General features: G+C 35.2%; 1 protein-coding gene and 1 long non-coding RNA gene across 5 annotated transcripts in view; one reads left to right on the top strand and one right to left on the bottom strand.

Moving 5' to 3' along the window:
• SNCA (synuclein alpha) overlaps nucleotides 1-18,876 on the top strand; it is a 156,752-nt gene extending 137,876 nt beyond the window's left edge. For all 4 annotated transcript variants that reach the window (XM_045472950.1, XM_045472944.1, XM_045472934.1 and 1 more), the window contains exons 5-6: nucleotides 8,834-8,917; nucleotides 18,358-18,876. In XM_045472950.1, coding sequence (XP_045328906.1) covers nucleotides 8,834-8,917; nucleotides 18,358-18,390 — 117 coding nt within the window. In that variant the 3' untranslated portion in view covers nucleotides 18,391-18,876. The remainder of the gene's footprint in view (nucleotides 1-8,833; nucleotides 8,918-18,357) is intronic.
• Nucleotides 1-19,733, bottom strand: part of LOC123595365 — a 221,692-nt gene that overhangs the window by 13,346 nt on the left and 188,613 nt on the right. The gene's annotated exons all lie outside the window — the stretch shown is intronic.

Consider the following 19,733-nt stretch of genomic DNA (forward strand, 5'->3'; position numbering starts at 1 on the left):
AAGTTTATATTCTTGGAGGTGCTAAAACTGCAATTAGGTTAGGTATTAAGACTTGGTTTACTGACATGGGTCCTTAACATAAGTGGTTCTATTTGGGGCCTGTGGTTTTCTTTTTAACAACAGGTTTGCCTTATTTTCCTCATACTTAACTATCACTAAAAGTTACCTAAATACCAGTAGTGGATTAATGATGTCATTTGCTCTTCCCTGTTAAAAAAGGTATTATTGCCCCATTTTTTCACTGTCTATTTGGTGCTTAGAAAAACTTAAGAAACTTGCTCAACATCACAAAATATCTAGAATCTGGGATATCAGGAAGATATGGCAGAGTAGTAAGTTTCTAAATTCACCTGGTCCCATGGACACACCAATATAACAGTTACATATGTTATCTGGTACAACAAACCTTCCATAGTTAATCATAAAGCGGAGGCCACATGGAATAGTGTAGAAGGCAGACACATAATTGGGAACCAAACCCCCCAATGAGACCAATCACAAATGGGAGAGACATCACAGATAGAAGGATGGGGGGATCAGCACTGAGAAGATGAGTCCCTCATAACATTTGGCTTTGAAAACCAGCAGGGCTTAACTTAGTGAGCTTTTGCTATCAGCAGAGCTTAATTCCAGGCACTTTTAAAATCATAGACATAGTTCTGGGAGAGCTAGAGGGTGATAAGATACTGAGTCCCTGTCCTTAAAGAACCAGCATGGTAAATAACCAATGGGAGTAAAAACATAGAAGCACAGTTAAGAAACAAACAGACAAAAAACCAAAAAACTGTTATATATTATGAAGGAGAGTTAATTACTAATCTCAGAACACGTACTGAAGGGACAGGGATCTTCAGGAGAATTATCCAAGAACAAAAGTGCCAGAAGATACCACTTATCTTCCTCCTTGCAAGACTAGATAGCTGGACACTTGCCAGAATCAATGTGAACACATCCCACCTCTCTTGCTAGCACAATGTGCCAAGTGCCCACATTCCCCTGCAGATTCACCCTATGCAACTCACCTGTGTCAACAGGGCATCCCTCCAAAGCAGCTCCTGCCCCAACACACCCTGTAAGCAGCCCCACCAAAGGCTGTTGCCATTGCAAAGTGATTCTTTCCCAGGCATGAGGAGAAGAAAAAAACATATATACCCATAAACTCACAGTTCCTGCACCTGAGTCTTTTAGCTGGCTGTGCAGGGATAGTGCTTTGCCTTTTGGTTCATCTGCAGCCCTGGCAGACATACTGGATGCAGACATTAGGTTTGACTGACAACCTTGCCCACCATTGAAAGCCTCTCAGGGGCTCCACAGGGAGAGCATTTTGCAGTTTGGTGTATGTGCACCTATGGCAGACAGACTGAGAGCAGACAGCAAACCTGCCTGCTGACATGCCCTACCTAAAAGCCTGTAGCATCCTCAGACAGACCTTTCAAAAGCACAGCAACCAAATACTGATTATTGCATTCACAGTGGGAAAACTGGGTCATTACAGCTGACTTGACTGAAGGCAAATGCAGCTCAGCCACGACAGGAGAGTACACACGCAGCCCACATAGGAGACACCCCTGAAATGCCTAGTTCTGGTGACCAGGAGACATTATGCTACAGGGCATCACAGGACTTCTTCATAAGGCCACTACTTCCAAGACCAAGAGACATAGCTGACCATCCTAATACATTGAAACAAACACAGAGAGTGAGACAAAATGAGCAGAGGGATATATCACAAAAGACCAAGACAGAAGCACAGCAAACTAGCTAAATGAAATAGAGATAAGCAATATGCCTAATAGAGAATTCTAAGTAATGATAATAAAGAAACTCACTGGACTTGAAAAAAGAGTAGAGAATCTCATTGAGACCATCAAAACAAACAAACAAACAAACAAACAAACCAGAAATATAAAAAAAGAACCAGGTAGAGATGAAGAACTCAATAACTGAAATTTAAAAAATACACTAGAGGGAATCAATAGAAGATTAGAAGATACAGAAAAATGAATCAGTGGTCTGGAAAACAAGGTAAGGGAAAGCAAGCTAAACAGCAAAAAGAAAAATTAAAAATGAGAATAAGGGGGCGCCTGGGTGGCTCAGTCGGTTAGGCGTCCGACTTCGGCTCAGGTCACGATCTCGCGGTATGTGAGTTCGAGCCCCGCGTCGGGCTCTGTGTTGACTGCTCAGAGCCTGGAGCCTGTTTCAGATTCTGTGTCTCCCTCTCTCTCTGACCCTCCCTCGTTCATGCTCTGTCTCTCTCTGTCTCAAAAATAAATAAACGTTTAAAAAAAATTAAAAATAAAATGAGAATAGGTTGAGGAAACTCAGCAACTTCAAGTCTAATAACATTTGCATTATAGGGATATCAGAAGGAGAATAAAGAAGGGGATAAAAATTATTTGAGAAAATAATAGCTGAAAACTTTCCTAATCTGGGAAAGAGACATTCAGATCCAGGAACACAAAGAATGACTACCGTCACCAAGGAGGTCCACACCGAGGCAAAATATTAAAATGACAAGAAAATAGTGATAAAGAGATAATTTTAAAAGCAGCAAGAGAAAACAATTATATACAAGAGAACCTACATAAGACTATCAGCTGATTTTTCAGCAGAAATTTTGTAGGCCAGAAGAGTGTCATGATATATCAAAGTGCTAAAAGAAAGAAACATGCAACCAATAACACTCTATCTAGCAAGGTTATCATTCAGTATGGAAGAAGAGATAAAGAGATTCCCAGACAAAAAAAGTTGAAGGAGTTCATCATCACTAACCCAATCTTCTAAGAAACATTAAAAGGAATTCTTTTAATGGAAAGAAAAAGCCATAACTAAAAAATGAAAGTTATGGAAGAAAAATATTCATAAGTAAATGCAAACATATAATAAAGGTAGTAAATTATTTATAAAACCAGAATGGAGATTAAAACACCAAAACAGTTAAATCAATTATGTTTACAAAAATCAGTCAAGGGATTCACAAACCAAAGGATATAAAATATATCACATACATAAAAACTGGGGAGTCCATGATGTAAAAATTTAGTGCTTTTAGAATGAGTTCAACTTAGCTTACCATCAACTTAATATAGCCTACTATATACATAAGATGTTATATATGAACTTAATGGTAATCACAAATAATGAACTTATAATAAATACACAAAAAAGAGAAAGGAAACCAGGCATAACACAAAAGAGAAAGGAAACCAAGCATAACACTAAAGAAAGCCATCATACCCAAAGAGAAGAGAGCAAGAGAAGAAGAAAGGAACAGAGAAGGATGACAAAAACAACCATAAAACAAATTACAAAATGGCGGTAAGTACACACCTATCAATAATTACTTTAAATGCAAATGGACTAAATACTCCAATGAAAACACACAGGGTGACTGAATAGATAGAAAATAAGACCCATCTATATGCTGTCTATAAGATACTTACTTTAGAAGTAAAGACACATGAAAATTGAAGGTCAAGGAATGGAAAAACATTTACCGTGAAAATGTAAATGTAAAAAAAAAAAAAAAAAAACCTGGGGCAGTAACACTTCTCAAATAAAATAAACTTTAAAACAAAGACTAGCAAGAGACAAAGAAAAGCACTATATAAAGGAAAGAGGATAAAACAATTGTAAATATCTATGCACTCCACATGGAAGCACCTACATACATAAAGCAGCTATTAACACACATAAAAGGAGAGATTGACAGCAATGCCGTAATAATAGGGGATTTTAACATTTCATTTACATCAGGGGATAGATCATCCAGAAAGATAGTCAACAAGAAAAAAGTGATTTTGAGCAACAGATTAGACAAGATATATATAAATATATTCTATCTAAAAACAGAAGAAAACGCATTCTATTCAAGTGCTCATGAACCATTCTCCATTATGATCACATTAGGCCACAAAAAAACATCTCAATGAATTCAAGGAGAAAGGAATTATTTCATGTATCTTTTCTGACTATAATGGTATGAAACTAGAAATCAATTACAAGAAAAATTATGGAAAGAACACAAACACACAGAGGCTAAACAACATGCTACTAAACAATGAATGGGCCTACCAAGATCAAAGAGGAAAAATAAACAGAAAAAAATGAAAACACAATAGTCCAAAATCTTTTGATGCAGCAAAAGAAATTTGAAGACAAAAGTTTATGGCAATATAAGCCTACTTTCAACAAGAAAAATATGAAATAAACAACGCCAATCTTTTATACCAGAAGGGCCTATAAAAGGAAGAGCCCAAAGTGAATAGAAGGAATGGAATAATAAAGATTAGAGCAGAAATAAATGAAATAGAGATTAAACAATAGTAAAGATCAATGAAACAAAGATATGGCTCTTTGTAAAGATCAACAATATTGAAAAAAGAGAGAACTCAAATAAAATTAGAAATGAAAGAGAAATAACACCACAGCAATACAAAAAAAATCATAGGTAAATATTATAAAAAATTACATGCCAAACTGGAAAACCTAAAAGTAGTAGACAAATATCTAGAAAAATATAACCTTCCAAAATGGAATCAGGAAGAAATAGAAAATTTGAATTACTAGCAATGAACTTGGATCAGTAATCAAAAACTCTCAACCAAAAATCAGGACAAGATGGATTCATGGGTGAATTCTACCAAACATTTAAAGAGTTAACAACTATTTTTCTGAAAGTGTTCAAAAGAAAAAGAAGAGAAAGAGGGGGAAGGGGGAGAAGGGGGATGGTAGAGAGTGTTGAAGAGGGGGGAGGAGGGAGAAGAGGGGCAGAAGGAGGGGGGAGGAGGAAGAAGAAGAAGGAGAAAAGGAAAAACTTCCAAATTAATTCCATGAAGCTAAAATTACTCTGATATCAAAACCAGAGAAAGACACTGGGAAAAAAAAAAAAAGAAAACTACAGGCCAATATATATGATGAACATAGACATAACATCCTCAATAAAATATTAGCAAAAAAAAATTGATAATACATTAAAAAATCATTCACCACAATAAATTGGAATTTATTCCAGGGATAAAAGTGTTCACTATTTGCAAATCAACCAGTATAATACATCACATTAACAAGAGGAAGGATAAAACCATATGATTATCTCAATAGATGCAAAAAAAAAAAAAAATTGACAAAATACAACATCCACTCATGATAAAAATCCTCAACAAAGTTGGTCTAGGGAGAACATACTTCAATATAATAAAGAATATATATGAAAAACCCTCAGATAATATCATATTCAATGGAGAAAAAACAAAAGCTTTTTTCCTAAGATTAAGAACAAGACAAGGATGTCCATCCACCACTTCTATTCAACATGGTACTGTAAGTCCTAGCTGCAGTAATCAGACAAGAAAAATAAAAAGCATACAAATTTATAGGGAAGAAGTAAAACTTTCACCATTTGCAGATGACATGCTATATATAGAACACCCTAAAGACTCTACCAAAAAACTACTAAAACTGATAAATAAATTCAGTAAATTTTCAGGATATAAAATTAAGGTACAGAAATCTGTTGCATTTCTATACACTAATAACAAAGCAGCAGAAAGAGAAATTAAGAAAAAAGTCCCATTTGCAATCACACTAAACAGGATTAAATACTTAGGAATAAACTTAACCAAGGGGAAAGACCTATACTTTGAAAGCTATAAAACATTGATGAAGAAAACTGAAGATGACACAAATAAATGGAAAGAACTCATAGAAGAATTAGTATTGTTAAAGTGTCCATAATACCCAAAGCCATCTATAGATTCAATACAATCCTTATCAAAATACCAATGGCATTTTTCACAGGACTAGAACAAATAATTTTTAAATTCGTATGGATCTACAAAAGACCCCAAACAGCCAAAGCAATCTTGAGGAAGAATAAAGCTGGAGGTATCACAATCCCAGATTTCAAGATATACTACAAAGCTGTGGTAACAAAACAGTATGATACTGGTACAAAAATAGACACATGGATAAAGCAAAGAGAATAAAGCACCCAGAAATAAGCCCATGCTTATATGGTCAATTAATCTACTACAAAGGACACAAGAGTATATAGTGGAAAAAAGTCTTCAACAAATGGTATTGGGAAAACTGGATAACTATATGCAACATTATGAAACTGGACCGCTTATACTATACACAAAAATGAACTCAAATCAATTAAAAACCTAAATGTGAGACCTGAAACCATAAAACTCCTAGAAGAAAACATAGGCAATAATTTCCTTGACATCAGTTGTAGAAACACTTTTTTTAGATATGTCTCCTTAGGCAACGGCACTGAAGCCAAAAAAAAACTTTTGAGACTACACCAAAATAAAATGCTTTTGCACAGCGAAGGAAACCATAGTCAATAAAACTGGGACACCTGGGTGGCTCCGTGGGTTAAGCATTTGACTTTGCTCACACAGTTGTGAGTTCGAGCCCCACATCAGGCTCTGTGCTGACAGCTTAGAGTCTGGAGCCTGCTTCAAATTCTGTGTTTCCCTCTGTCTCTCTCTTTCTCAAGAATAAATAAACATTAAAAAAAAAACAAAAACAAAAGGAAGCCTACTGAATGGGAGAAGATATTTGCAAATGCTATATCCAATAGGGGTTAATATCCAAAATATATAAATATCTTATACAATATAAAAAAAAAACTAAAACTAAAACAATACAATCAAAAAAATGCGCAAAGAACCTGAGTAGACATTTTCCAAAGAAGACATACAGATGGCCAACAGACATGTGAAAAGATGCTCAACATCAGTAACCATCAAAGAAATGCAAATCAAAACCATAATATTTATTACCTGACACCTATCAGAATGGCTAGAATCCAAAGGACAAGAAATAACAAGTGTTGGTGAGGATGTGGAGAAAAAAGAACGCTTGTGCACTGCTGATGGAAATGAAAATTGCTGCAGCCATTCTGGAAAATAATGTGCAGTTTTATCAAAAAATTAAAAATAGAAATACCATATGACCCAGTATTTCCACGACTATTTACCCAAAGAAAATAACAACACTAAAACTAGTGCATAAAAAGATGTATGCACTGCTATGTTTACTGCAGCATTATTTACAATAGCCAATATATGGAAGCAACCTAAGTGTCCATGGAAAAAATGAATGTATAAAGAAGGTGTGGTGTATGTACACACACACAATGATATATTACCCATGAAAAAGAATGAAATGTTTCCATTTGCAACAATATTGATCTAGAGGGTATAATGCTGAGTTAAATAAGTCAGACAAGAAAAACAAATACCATATGATTTCACTCAAATGGGGAATCTAAGAAACAAAAAAAAATAAACAAGGAGACAGTCTCTGAAATTCAGAGAATAGGTGGTTGCCAGAGGAGAGGCGGGCGGGGCAATGGATGAAATAGGTAAAGGATTTAGAGGCACAAACTTCCATTTATAAAATGAATATGTCACCGAGATGAAAAGTATAGCATAAGGCATATAGTCAGTGAGTTTATAACATTGTTTGGTCACAGATGGTGATTACACTCGTCATAGAAAGCACTGAATAATGTATAGAATTGTTGAATCATTATGTTGTACACCTGAAACTAATATAACACTATATGTTAATTATATTTCAGTAAAAGAATCTAGAATCTAGAAAAGCTAAGATTTGAACTCAAGGCTTGTGATGCTACAGACCTCATAGCTAACCACTATTCAATAGAACCTGTATTCTTGGTTTGTGCTAACAGGTGAAACACTATAGAAACAATATCTTTATTCCACATTTAAAAAATAAATGGGCTTTTTGGTGTATAAAAAGGGAGGGCAGGAGAAGATGATATATAAACTCCTCAGCCCTGCTAATGTAGGCATGAGCTATAGTTTGACCTTTTCTCGTGGGCATCCATTTCTTTTTTCCTTCTGCCTTCCTGTCAGTCACTGATAAAGATAGGAAGAACTATTATTTGCACAAGACATATTTTTAAACATAACCTACATTGGCTGAGGGACTATTTGATCTCTTTGAGTAAGTCCGTTTTAGGCTCCCATTGCCCCCTCTGCTTTTTCAACTTTCAGTGAACTTTATCTTTTTATAATCACTTTACTGGAATCAGTGCAAAACAACAAAAGGTATTAATGAAGGATACTAGTAGAGACATAAGTTCAAGCTGAGTTTTATGGCATCTTGTTTCTAAAGAGAGAGATGTGGTAAATTTGAGGATCATGTGTTTGGTGTGTGTGTGTGTGTGTGTGTATGTATGTGTGTGTGTGTGTGTGTATATATATATATATATATATATGTATGTATGGTTTCAGTTTTGAAACTTCAGAAAACAATTTCTTTGCCAACACTTAAAAATAAATTATAAAATATGTATACTTTCACATTACAAATGGTTATATAAGTTAACTTACAAAAAAGTAAAAACATAACTACCCGATAAAACGTACTTTCAATATTTTGTTGGGTTTTCTTTATCTTTTTAGCTTTGTATCTGAATTATACACTGGTGATGTCTATAATATATACAATTTTGTATCTTTCTAAACATTATATCATGAATATACTATCATTTTTTCACTGCTGTCATTGATCCAGTAAAAAAAAACATATTTGGACTATAGCTTTGGACTATTTCCTGGGTAGTGAATTACTTGGGAAAAAATTCTGTACATTTTTAGGTTAATAATACACCACCATAATGTTTCTGCAAAGGTATTGCATAGTTTAGAATGCCAGCAGTAATATTAAGGAGTGCCATTTTTACAACATTCTTACCATTTGGTATATAAGATATTTTCAAAGTGTGCTTAATTTTTAAAAAGTAAAAAATGGTACCTCATCATATTCCCTTGTGCTTCCCATTTAGAATGAAGAAGGAGGCCCACAGGAAGGAATTCTGGAAGATATGCCTGTTGATCCTGACAATGAGGCATACGAAATGCCTTCTGAGGTAAAACTTTATATACATACAACTCTGAAAGTAAACTTCAGGAGTTCAGGTTGGGTCTTTCTAATAAGCAGTATCAAAAATCTGTCCCTCTCAGATTTTTGTTACATTTGTTTTTATTGAAAACTATTTACTCTCTAGAGGGATAAGTTGGCCAAATCCAGAATGTTTTATGAAGACAACTTGAAAACTAGAAATGGTTTTTACATTTGTAAAGTATTGTTTAAAAAAAAAAAGAAAAAGCTACAGAGACACTATGTTGTCCACACAAACTAATATTTGTACTTGCTTAACCTCTACAGAAAGTGTTTGCTGAACACTACATTGGAAAATTATTTTATTAAATATGGTGTTTTTTTATTTAAATTTTAGTTAGTTGACATACAGTGCAATATTGGTTTCAGGCATAGAATTCAGTGATTCATCACTTATATGCGACACCCAGTGCTCATCAAAACAAATGCCCTCCTTGGTACCCATCACCTATCTAGCCCATCTCCACATCTCCGCTTCATCAACCCTCAGTTCTCTATCATTAAGAGTCTCGTGTGGTTTGTTCTCCTCTCTTCTTTTTTGTCCTCCTCTTTCTAGAAGTTCATTTGTTTCGTATCTTAATTGCCACATATGAGTGAAATCATATGGTATTTGTCTTTCTCTGATTGACTTATTTTGCTTATCACAATACATTCTAACTCCATCCATGTAGTTGCAAATGGCAGGATTTCATTTTTTTGATGGCTAATATTCCATTGTGTATATATACCAAATCTTCTTTATCCATTCATCAGTCAATGGACATTTGAGCACTATCCATAGTTTGGCTATCATTGATAATGCTGCTGTAAACATTGGGGTGCATGTATCTCATTGAATCTGTAGTTTTGTATCCTTTGGGTAAATATCTAATAGTGCAATCAGTGGATCCTAGAGTAGGTCTATTTTAGTTTTTTTGAGGAACCCCATATTTTTCTCCAGAGTGGCTGCATCAGTTTGCATTCCTAACAACAGTGCAAGAGGGTTGCTCTTTCTCCACATCCTTGCCAACACCTGTTGTTTCTTGTGTTGTTAATTTTAACCATTCTGACAGGTGTGAGGTGGTATCTCATTGGGGTTTTGATTTGTATTTCCCTGATGATGCATGATGTTGAGCATCTTTTCATGTACCTGTTAGCCATCTGGATGTCTTCTTTGAAAAAGTGTCTATTCATGTCTTCTGCCCATTTTCTTAACTGGGTTATTTGTTTTTTGGGTATTGAGTTTGATAAGTTCTTTACAGATTTTGCATACTAATCCTTTATCTGATATGTCATTTGTAAATATCTTTTCCCATTCTATAGGCTGAGTTTTAGTTTTGTTGATTGTTTCCTTCACTGTGTAGAAGCTTTTTATCTTGATGAAGTCCCAATAATTCATTTTTGCTTTTGTTTCCCTTGTTTTCAACAACATGTCTTCTTACTAAGAAGTGATTCTGGTTGAGGTCAAAAAGATTGCTGCCTCAGGGCACCTGGGTGGCTCACTCAGTTAAGCATAGGACTTTGCCTCAGGTCATGATCTCATGGTTTGTGAGTTCCAGCCCAGCATTGGGCTCTGTGCTGAGAGCTTGGAGCCTGGAGCCTGCTTCAGATTCTGTGTCTCCCCTCTCTGTCTCTCTGCCCATACCCCACTTGCACTCTGTCTCTGCCTGTCTCTCAAGAATGAATAAACGTTAAAAAAAATAATTGCTGCCTCTGTTCTTCTCTAAGATTTTGATGGTTTCCTGTCTCACATTTAGATCTTTCATCCATTTTGAATTTATTTTTGCTTATGGTGAAAGAAAGTGGTCCAGTTTCATTCTTCGGCATTTCGCTGTCCAGTTTTTCCAAATCCATTTGTTGAAGAGACTGTCTTTTTTTCCATTAGATACTTTTTCTTGCTTTGTTGAAGATTAGTTGACCATATAGTTATGGGTTCATTTCTGTGTTTTTCTGTTTTGTTCCACTGATCCATGTGTCTGTTCTTGTGCCAGTAGCATACTGTCTTGATGACTACAGCTTTTAATATAGCTTGACATCCAGAATTGGGTTGCCTCCAGTTTCATTTTTCTTTTTCAGGATTGCTTTGGCTATTCGAGATCTTTTGTGGTTCCATACAAATTTTATGACTGTTAGTTTTAGTTCTATGAAAAGTGTATATTTTGATAGGGATTGCATTAAATGTGTAGATTGCTTAAGGTAGCATAGACATTTTAAAAATGCTTGTTCTTCTAATCAATGAGCATGGAATTCTTTTCCATTTCTTTGTCTCCCCTGCAGTTTCTTTTATAAGTGTTCTATAGTTTTCAGAGTACAAATCTTTCACCTCTTTAGTTACATTTATTCCTAGGTATCATATTGTTTTTCATGCATTGCAAATGGGATCAATTCCTTGATTTCTTTTTCTGCTGCTTTGTTATTAGTGTATAGAAATGCAACCAATTTCTGCATGTTGATTGTATATCCTGAAACTTTGCTGAATTCATCTATTACTTCTAGCAAACTTTTGTGTAGTCTTTTGAATTTTCCACATAGTGTATCATGTTGTCTGCAAATAATGAAAGTTTTACTTCTTCCTTGCTGATTTGGATGCCTTTCTTTCTTTTCTTTCTTTATTTTGTCTAATTGCTGAGGCTAAGACTTCCAGTGCTATGTTAAAAAGTAATGGTGAGAGTGGACATCCTTGTCTTGGTTCTTACAGTAAGGGAGAGGCTCTCAGTTTTTCCCTATTGAGGATATTAGGTGTAGGTCTTTCATATATGGCCTTTATGATGTTGAAGTGTGTTCCATCTATCCCTACTTTATTGAAGGTTTTTACCAAGAATAGATGCTGAATTTTGTCAAATGTTTTTTCTGCATCTATTGACAGGATCATATGGTTCTTATCTTTTATTTTATTAATGTGGTGTATCAGGTTGATTGATTTGTGAATATTTAACCAGCCCTGTAGTCTGGGAATCAATTGTAATTGATCATGGTGAATAATTCTTTTAATGCACCGATGAATTTGATTTTGCTAGTATTTTATTAAGAATTTTTGCATCCATGTTCATCTGGGATATTGGCCTGTAATTCTCCTTTTTAGTGGGGTCTTTATCTGGTTTTGGAATCAAGGTGATACTGGCTTCATAGAATGAGTTTGGAAGCTTTCCATCCATTTTTATTTTTTGGAACAGTTTGAGGAGAATTGGTATTAACTCTTTTTTAAATGTTGGATAGAATTCCCCTGGGAAACCACTTGAGCCAGAACTCTTGTGTTGGGAGATTTTTTTTTTTTTTTTTTTTTTTTTTTTTTTTTTTACTATTGATCAATTTCTTTGCTGGTTATGAGTCTCTTCAAATTTTCAATTTCTTCCTGTTTCAGTTTTGCTAGTTTGTGAATTTCTAGGAATTTGTCTATTTCTTCCAGATTGCCCAGATTGTTGGCATATAATTTTTCATAGTATTCTCTTATAATTGTTTGTATTTCTGTGGTAATGGTTGTGATCTCTCCCCTTTCATTCACGGTTTTATCTATTTAGGTCCTTTATCTTTTCTTTTTAATAAGTCTGTATAGGGGGTTATCAATTTTGTCAATTCTTTCAAAGAATCAGCTCTTAGTTTCATTGATCTGTTCTTTTTGTTTGTTTGTTTCTATATCATTTATTTCTGCTGTAGTCTCTATTATTTGCCTTCCTCTGCTGGCTGGGCTTTATTTGCCTTTCCTCTTCTAGCTCCTTTAGTTATAAGATTAGATTGTGTATTTGAGACCTTTCTTGCTTCTTGAGATAGACCTGAATTGCAATATACTTTCCTCTTAGGACTGTCTTTGCTGCATCACAAAGGTTTTGGACTGTTGTGTTTTCATTTTCATTTGCTTCCATGTATTTTTTAAAAATTTCTTCTTTAATTTCCTGATTAACCCATTCATTCTTCAATAGGATGTTCTTTGGGGCGCCTGGGTGGTGCAGTCGGTTAAGCGTCTGACTTCAGCCAGGTCATGATCTCGCGGTCCGTGAGTTCGAGCCCCGCGTCAGGCTCTGGGCTGATGGCTCAGAGCCTGGAGCCTGTTTCCGATTCTGTGTCTCCCTCTCTCTCTGCCCCTCCCCCGTTCATGCTCTGTCTCTCTCTGTCCCAAAAATAAATAAACGTTGAAAAAAAAAAAAAAATAGGATGTTCTTTAACCTCTGTGTACTTGAGTGCTTTCCAATTTTTTTTTTTTTTTTGTGGTTGACTTCAAGTTTCATAGCATTGTGATATGAAAATATGCATGCTTTAATTTTGATCTTTTTGTACTTGAGGGCTGATTCATGACCAGTATGCAATCTATTCTGGAGAATGTCCCATGTGCACTCAAAAAGAATGTGTATTCTGCTGCTTTAGGATCAAATATTCTGAATATATCTGTGAAGTCCATCCAGTCCTGTGTATCATTCAAAGCCATGTCTCCTTGTTGATTTTCTGCTTAAATGACCTGTCCATTGTTGTAAGTGGGGTGTTAAAGTCCCCTACTATTATTGTATGATTATCAGTGAGTTTCTTTATGGTGTTAATTGATTTATATATTTGGGTTTTCCAAGTTTGGGGTATTAATATTTACTGTTAGATCTTATTGTTGTATAGATCCCATAATTATGATATAATACTCTCTTCATCTCTTATTATAGTCTCTGTTTTAAAATCTAGTTTGTCTAATATAAGTATGGCTACTTCAGCTTTCCTTTGACCTCAGTTAGCATGATAGATGGTTCTCTATCCCCTCACTTTCAATCTGCAGGTATCCTTAGGTCTAAAATGAGTTTCTTATAGGCAGCAAATAGATGGATCTTGGTTTTTTAATCCATTCTGCTACCCTATATCTTTTGGCTGGGGTATTTAGTCCATTTACATTCAGAGTGATTATTGAAAGATATGAATTTAGTGCCATTGTGTTACCTGTAGAGTTTGTGTTTCTGGTAATGCTCTCTGGTCCTTTATAGTCTTTGTTTTGTCTTTTTTTTTTTTCTTCACTCAGAGAGTCCCCCTTAAAATTTCTTGCAGGGCTTGTTTAGTGGGCATGAACTCCTTTAGTTTTTGTTTGTCTGGGAAACTCTTTATCTCTTTTCTTATTCTGAATGACAGCCTTCCTGGATAAAGACTTCGTGGTTGCATATTTTTGCCATTCAGCAAGTTGAATATATCCTGCCACTCCTTTCTGGCCTGCCAAGTTTCAGTGGACAGATCTTCTGAGAAACTGATCTGTCTTCCCTTGAACGTTAAGGCCTTTTATTCCCTTGCTGCTTTCAGGATTCTTTCTTTGTGTATTTTGTGAATTTGACTATGATACACCTTGTCAATGGTGGCTTTTGTTAAGTTTAATGGAGTTCTCTGTGCTTCTTGGATTTTGATATCTGTGTCTTTCCCCAAATTAGGAAAGTTTTCAGCTATAATTTGTTTGAATAGACATTCTACCCCTTTTTCTCTCTCTTCAAATTCTGGGACTCCTCTCATACAAATGTTACTACATTTTAACAAGTCACTGAGTTCCCTAAGTCTGCCTTCATGATTCATGACATTTGTTTCCCTCTTCTTTTTAGCTTCATTATTTTCCATAATTTTATTTTCTATATCACTAATTTATACCTCTGCCTCATCTGTCCTTGCTGTCATGGCATCGATTTGGGTTTACATCTTGATTATAGTATTTTAATTTCAGTCTGACTAGATTTTAGTTCTTTTATCTCTGCAGAAAGGGATCCTCTGGTATCTTCTATGCTTTTTCAAGCCCAGGTAATATCTTTATCATCGTTTTAAATTCTAGCTCAGACATCTTACTTATATCTGTATTGATTAAATCAATAGGCCATGAGTTCTAAATCCTGTTCTTTCTTTTGGGGTGAATTTCTCTGTCTCATCCTTTTGTCCAGAAAAGAAGAGAGAAATAAAAACAAAAACAGAAACAAAACATTCCCCAGAAACAAACAAAAAGACAACAAACCTAGATCCTGGGTTTATTTTTGTCTGCTTATTAAAGGAATCTAGATCCAAAAATAAAATATATATATATGTAATATATGTGAAAATAAAAATAAAAAAGGAATTAAAAATAAGAAAGTAAATGAAAAATAATAATTAAAAAATAAAGAATCAAAATAAAGAGGAAACTAGATCCTATTTCCCCTAGAGCTGAAGCTTTGGTGCACTCTATGATTAGTAGACTTGGTTCAAGAGAGTCCATGCTGCTCTTCTGGGGGAGAGGCCTGGTGTACTGATTCTCAGGCTGACTTGTTTTCCTAGAAATGTGCCTCTAAGAGGCAGAAGGATAGGGCTCCAGCCTCCACTAGGTGGTGCTTGTTTTCTCCCTGAAGGCTTTCAGAGCTGATGGGTGGGATGAATATAGCAACATCCTACTCTCTAGGCTTGGAACTGAAAGATCAGTCCCCCACTCTTCAGGGAGCCCTCACAGAAGAGTATTCAATCACTCTTCTTGTGTTTCCAGTTTCTGTCAGAACCCTGTGTTCACTCTGCTGTGTTGGAACTTTTTTATCTCAAGCACATAACTGAGTTTCAAAACTCCAAATTGTAAAGACTCCCACAACACCTGCTCTGTTCCTCTGGGGGAGGGTCTTGCTGCATTTTTTGCAAGCCCATGCTAGGAAAGCAGTCACAAGACCCCATGGCAGTTCAGAGTTTATGTCAAAGAGCAGAAAGCTGGCACCCCTGCTTGATGCCCTCAGCCCAAGTCTCAGCTCCTCTGCCTGGACACAGCTCAACATATTGGTGCCTCTCAGACCCATGGGATCCTCAGACCACACTGCTACTCCTTGGATTCTGCCCCTATTGGCCATGTGAGCACCTTTAAGCCATGCACATCCCCTGCTGTGAGGGACTTCTAAAAGTTCAGATTTTGTACTCCACTGCTATAATACTTTGCAGTACCCTCCATAAGCAGGTTTCCTCCCAGCCGCCATACTCACAGCTTTGTCTCCCCCAAGTCAACACCTTGCATCTCCCACCTTCCGAAAGGTGGTTGCTTTTTTACTTGTAGACTTGCAATTTTTGTTCTCTCACACCTCTGATTGATTTCTTGGGTGTTATGAATGATTTGATAATTATCTAGCTGTGTTCACAGGATAAGACAAGCTTCTGCCATCTTAACTCCCTTCAAAAACTTACTTTCTAAAATAAATCCCCAGATGGAACTTTGTATAAATTAACTGAATGCCTAAGGAAAGTAATTATTATTTCCATACATTTCCAGAAAGATATTTGCATAGTAAAATAAAAGTTGCCCACAAAAATTATAGAGTAAAAATGTGAGAAATGCATGGTTTGCAACATTGACGTATTTCAATTTAGCATTTTAAACAGCTAATTTACCTATGTTACTTTGGAAATAAGTTTTTTTTTTTTAAATAGAAAATGTATCACAAGGAAAATTGAAAAATACTTTTAGATTAATGAAGCTGACACAAGAAGAAATAGAAAATCGAAATAGACCTATAACAAAGTAAAGAGACTGAATTATTGTTAAGAAAATCTACTCACAGGGGCACCTGGTGGCTCAGTCAGTTGAACGACTGAATTTGGCTCAAGTCATGATCTCATGTCATGTTTGTGGGTTCAAGCCCCATGTCAGGCACTGTGCTGACAGCTCAGAGTCTGGAGCCTGCTTCAGATTCTGTGTCTCCTTCTCTCCATACCCCTCCCCTGCTTATGCTCTGTCTCTTTTTCTCTTTTAAAAATAAACATTAAAATATTTTTCTTTTAGAAAGGAAAAAGAAAATCTACCCACACACACACACACAAATCCCAGGACCATATAGCTTCACTGGTGAATTCTATCAAACATTTAATTAATAAGTATTAATTATAATTAATACCAATTAATTTCTCTTCCAGAAAAAAAAAAAAGAAGAAGCAATACTCCCAAATTAATTCCATAAGGGCAATACTACACTGATGCCAAAACCAGACATCATAAGCAAAAAACATGTAGTATTCATTAAAAATTAAGTTAAAACTAGTAGTAGTTACATTAGATATTGGCATTAGTAAAAGACATACTGATAATCCCATTTATAGAAATTGAAATTAACTTGGTTTTTTTGCTTAGATTTTTACCAATAATTTTGAGTCTTTTTAAGTTCAGCACAATGCTAAACACTATAGAAAATACAAGAAGGTTAATTGATAGTACCAGGACACAAGTAGTCCATCCTAATAAGTTTGATAAAAACAAATACAAATTTACTGTTTCATTTATTCATGATGATTCCTTTAACAGACATTGACTGTCTTCTATATATCAGGCATCACAGAGGCAAAATATGCAAGATACACAAAAAAGTATAATATTTTATAGAATCTGTTTAGAGTCATCGGGAGTTTTATACAAGAGTTGGTGTTGATTGGTGTGGTAGGGGATGGGAGATAATGATGGCCAAAATGAAAGGAAGATATTCTAGAACAGGTAATATTGGAAGCAAGGCATGTCTGAGCATGCATAAGGATATGTTTGAGGAACAGTGAATAATTAAACAGGATTTCAGTTTAGGGAACAGAGAGAATTGTAACAGATTAAGACTGCAGAGATGAGTCAACGACAAATTGTAGAATATTAGAAGAACCTTCGCATTTAAGTTTGTACTGTATTCAGAAAGCAACTTGAATTATTGAAGGTACATTTATTTGTTTTAAAGCAGGACCTTGATTCAAGTTATTCTTTAGGAGGACTATTCTGACCACTTTAGTTAAGGCCTTTAATATTTTTATTGTGGATGTTATCTACATATTGTTTGGGGAGAGGGGGATTTAGAATAGAAGTAATAACTGAAGCCGAGGATGAAGAAAAGATTTTCAAAACATCACTGGCCTTAATGTCTTTGTCTCCCTTTAAGAATTAGAACATTTTAGCCCTGGAAGAGGATTTTAGGCCACTTGATTTGGCTCTCATAACTTACAGTTGAGGAAACTGGGAGCAAGATAGACCACCTAACTTGTTCTATACGATTAGAACATATGATTATTGGGGCGCCTGTGTGGCTCAGTTGGCTGAGCATCTGACTTTGGCTCAGGTCATGATCTCACAGGTTGCGGGTTTGAGCCCTGCATCGGGCTCTGTGCTGACAGCTCAGAGCCTAGAGCCTGCTTCGGATTCCTTCTTGCTCTGCCTTCCCCCCCTCACACTTTGTCTGTGTCTCTCTCAAAAATAAATAAGCATTAAAAAAAAAAAAGACCATGTGACTGTTAAATGGCATCTGGATACCCTAACTCTGAGCAGCAAAATTCACTTGTATATTTGACAGGAAGACAAAACTGTTACAGAATAAGATCATATTGTGTATAACTGAATAGTTGCAGAACCTTTATTCAAGGTGGTGATCCATGTCCTATCTCATTCACCCTAAATCCTTGATTCCTGATGACTAATATTAACACTGCATGTTTTCTTTTTGGTTTTCTTCATATTAGGAAGGGTATCAAGACTATGAACCCGAAGCATAAGAAATACTTTTACTCGCAGTTTCTTGAGATCTACTGAGAGATGTTCCATCCTATACAAGTACTCAGTTCCAACGTGCCCAGTCATGATATTTTTCTCAAAGTTTTTACAGTGTATTTTAAACTCTTCCATCAGCAGTGATTGAAATTATCTGTACCTGCCCTTACTCAGCATTTCAGTGCTTCCCTCTCACTGAAGTGAATATATGGTAGCAGGGTCTTTGTGTGCTGTGTGGATATTGTGGCTTCAAATCTAAAAGTTAAATTAAAACACCTAAGTGACTACCACTTATTTCTAAATCTTCACTATTTTTTGTTGCTGTTCTTGAGAAGTTGTGATTTATTGTCATATATTATAAGATTTCTAGGTGTCTTTTAATGATTCTGTCTAAAAATAATGATGTATTGTGAAATTTGTTAATATATACAATACTTAAAAATATGTGAGCATGAAACTATGCACCTATAAATATTAACTATAAAATTTTACTGTTTTGTGATGTTTTATTAACTTGTGTTTATATATAAATGGTGAAAATTAAAATGTCTCATTACAAAGATCTTATTTTTAATCCCATCTCATTTTAAATAATAAAATCATGCTTATAACAATGTGAACTGAGAACTCCCACAATTAAAGTTCTTGACAGCCATTTGAAGGAGAAGGAATTTTGGAAGAGTTAAGCAGACAAGATGGAACATTAACCCTACTCTGGGAATTCACTGAAGCAACACTACCCAAAGTATGTTCTGATGTGCAGTGGTTTCTTGAGAAGCTATACAGAAAAAATGGGTTCCACCAAACAGTGATTTTAAGAAATAATTTTGACTGTCTGCTTCAGATATTAATAAAACATATTAGTACATTAAGACTCTGAGAGAATCTGGTTAACTTTGTTTAACACAGCATTTTATTTTTATTATTTCTAAAATCAAACCTTCCTATCACTCACCCTAGGAAATGCCTTTAAACATTTCTGGGAACTACCAGACCATTACCTTAAGAAATGTCCATTTAAGTGGATAAATTCCTAGAAATGATATCTTTCAAAACTAAATCAGGAGGAAGTAGAAAATTTGAAAAAAAAAAAAAAAGATTACTAGCAATGAAATTGAATTAATAATCAAAGAACTCCCAACAAACAAAAGTATGGGACCAGATAGCATTACAGGGGAATTCTACCAAATATTTAACGAAAAGCTAATAACTTCTTCGCAAAGTATTCCAAAAAATAGAAGAGAAAGGAAATCTTCTCAGATCGTTCTGGAAGGCCAGCATTACTCATTTCTCAATTTACAGTTGTACCAAAAAGAATAAAATACCTAGAAATAAATTTAACTGAAGA

The sequence above is a fragment of the Leopardus geoffroyi genome, chromosome B1 (genome assembly GCF_018350155.1).
Source record: "Leopardus geoffroyi isolate Oge1 chromosome B1, O.geoffroyi_Oge1_pat1.0, whole genome shotgun sequence".
NCBI classification, from domain to species: Eukaryota; Metazoa; Chordata; class Mammalia; order Carnivora; family Felidae; genus Leopardus; species Leopardus geoffroyi.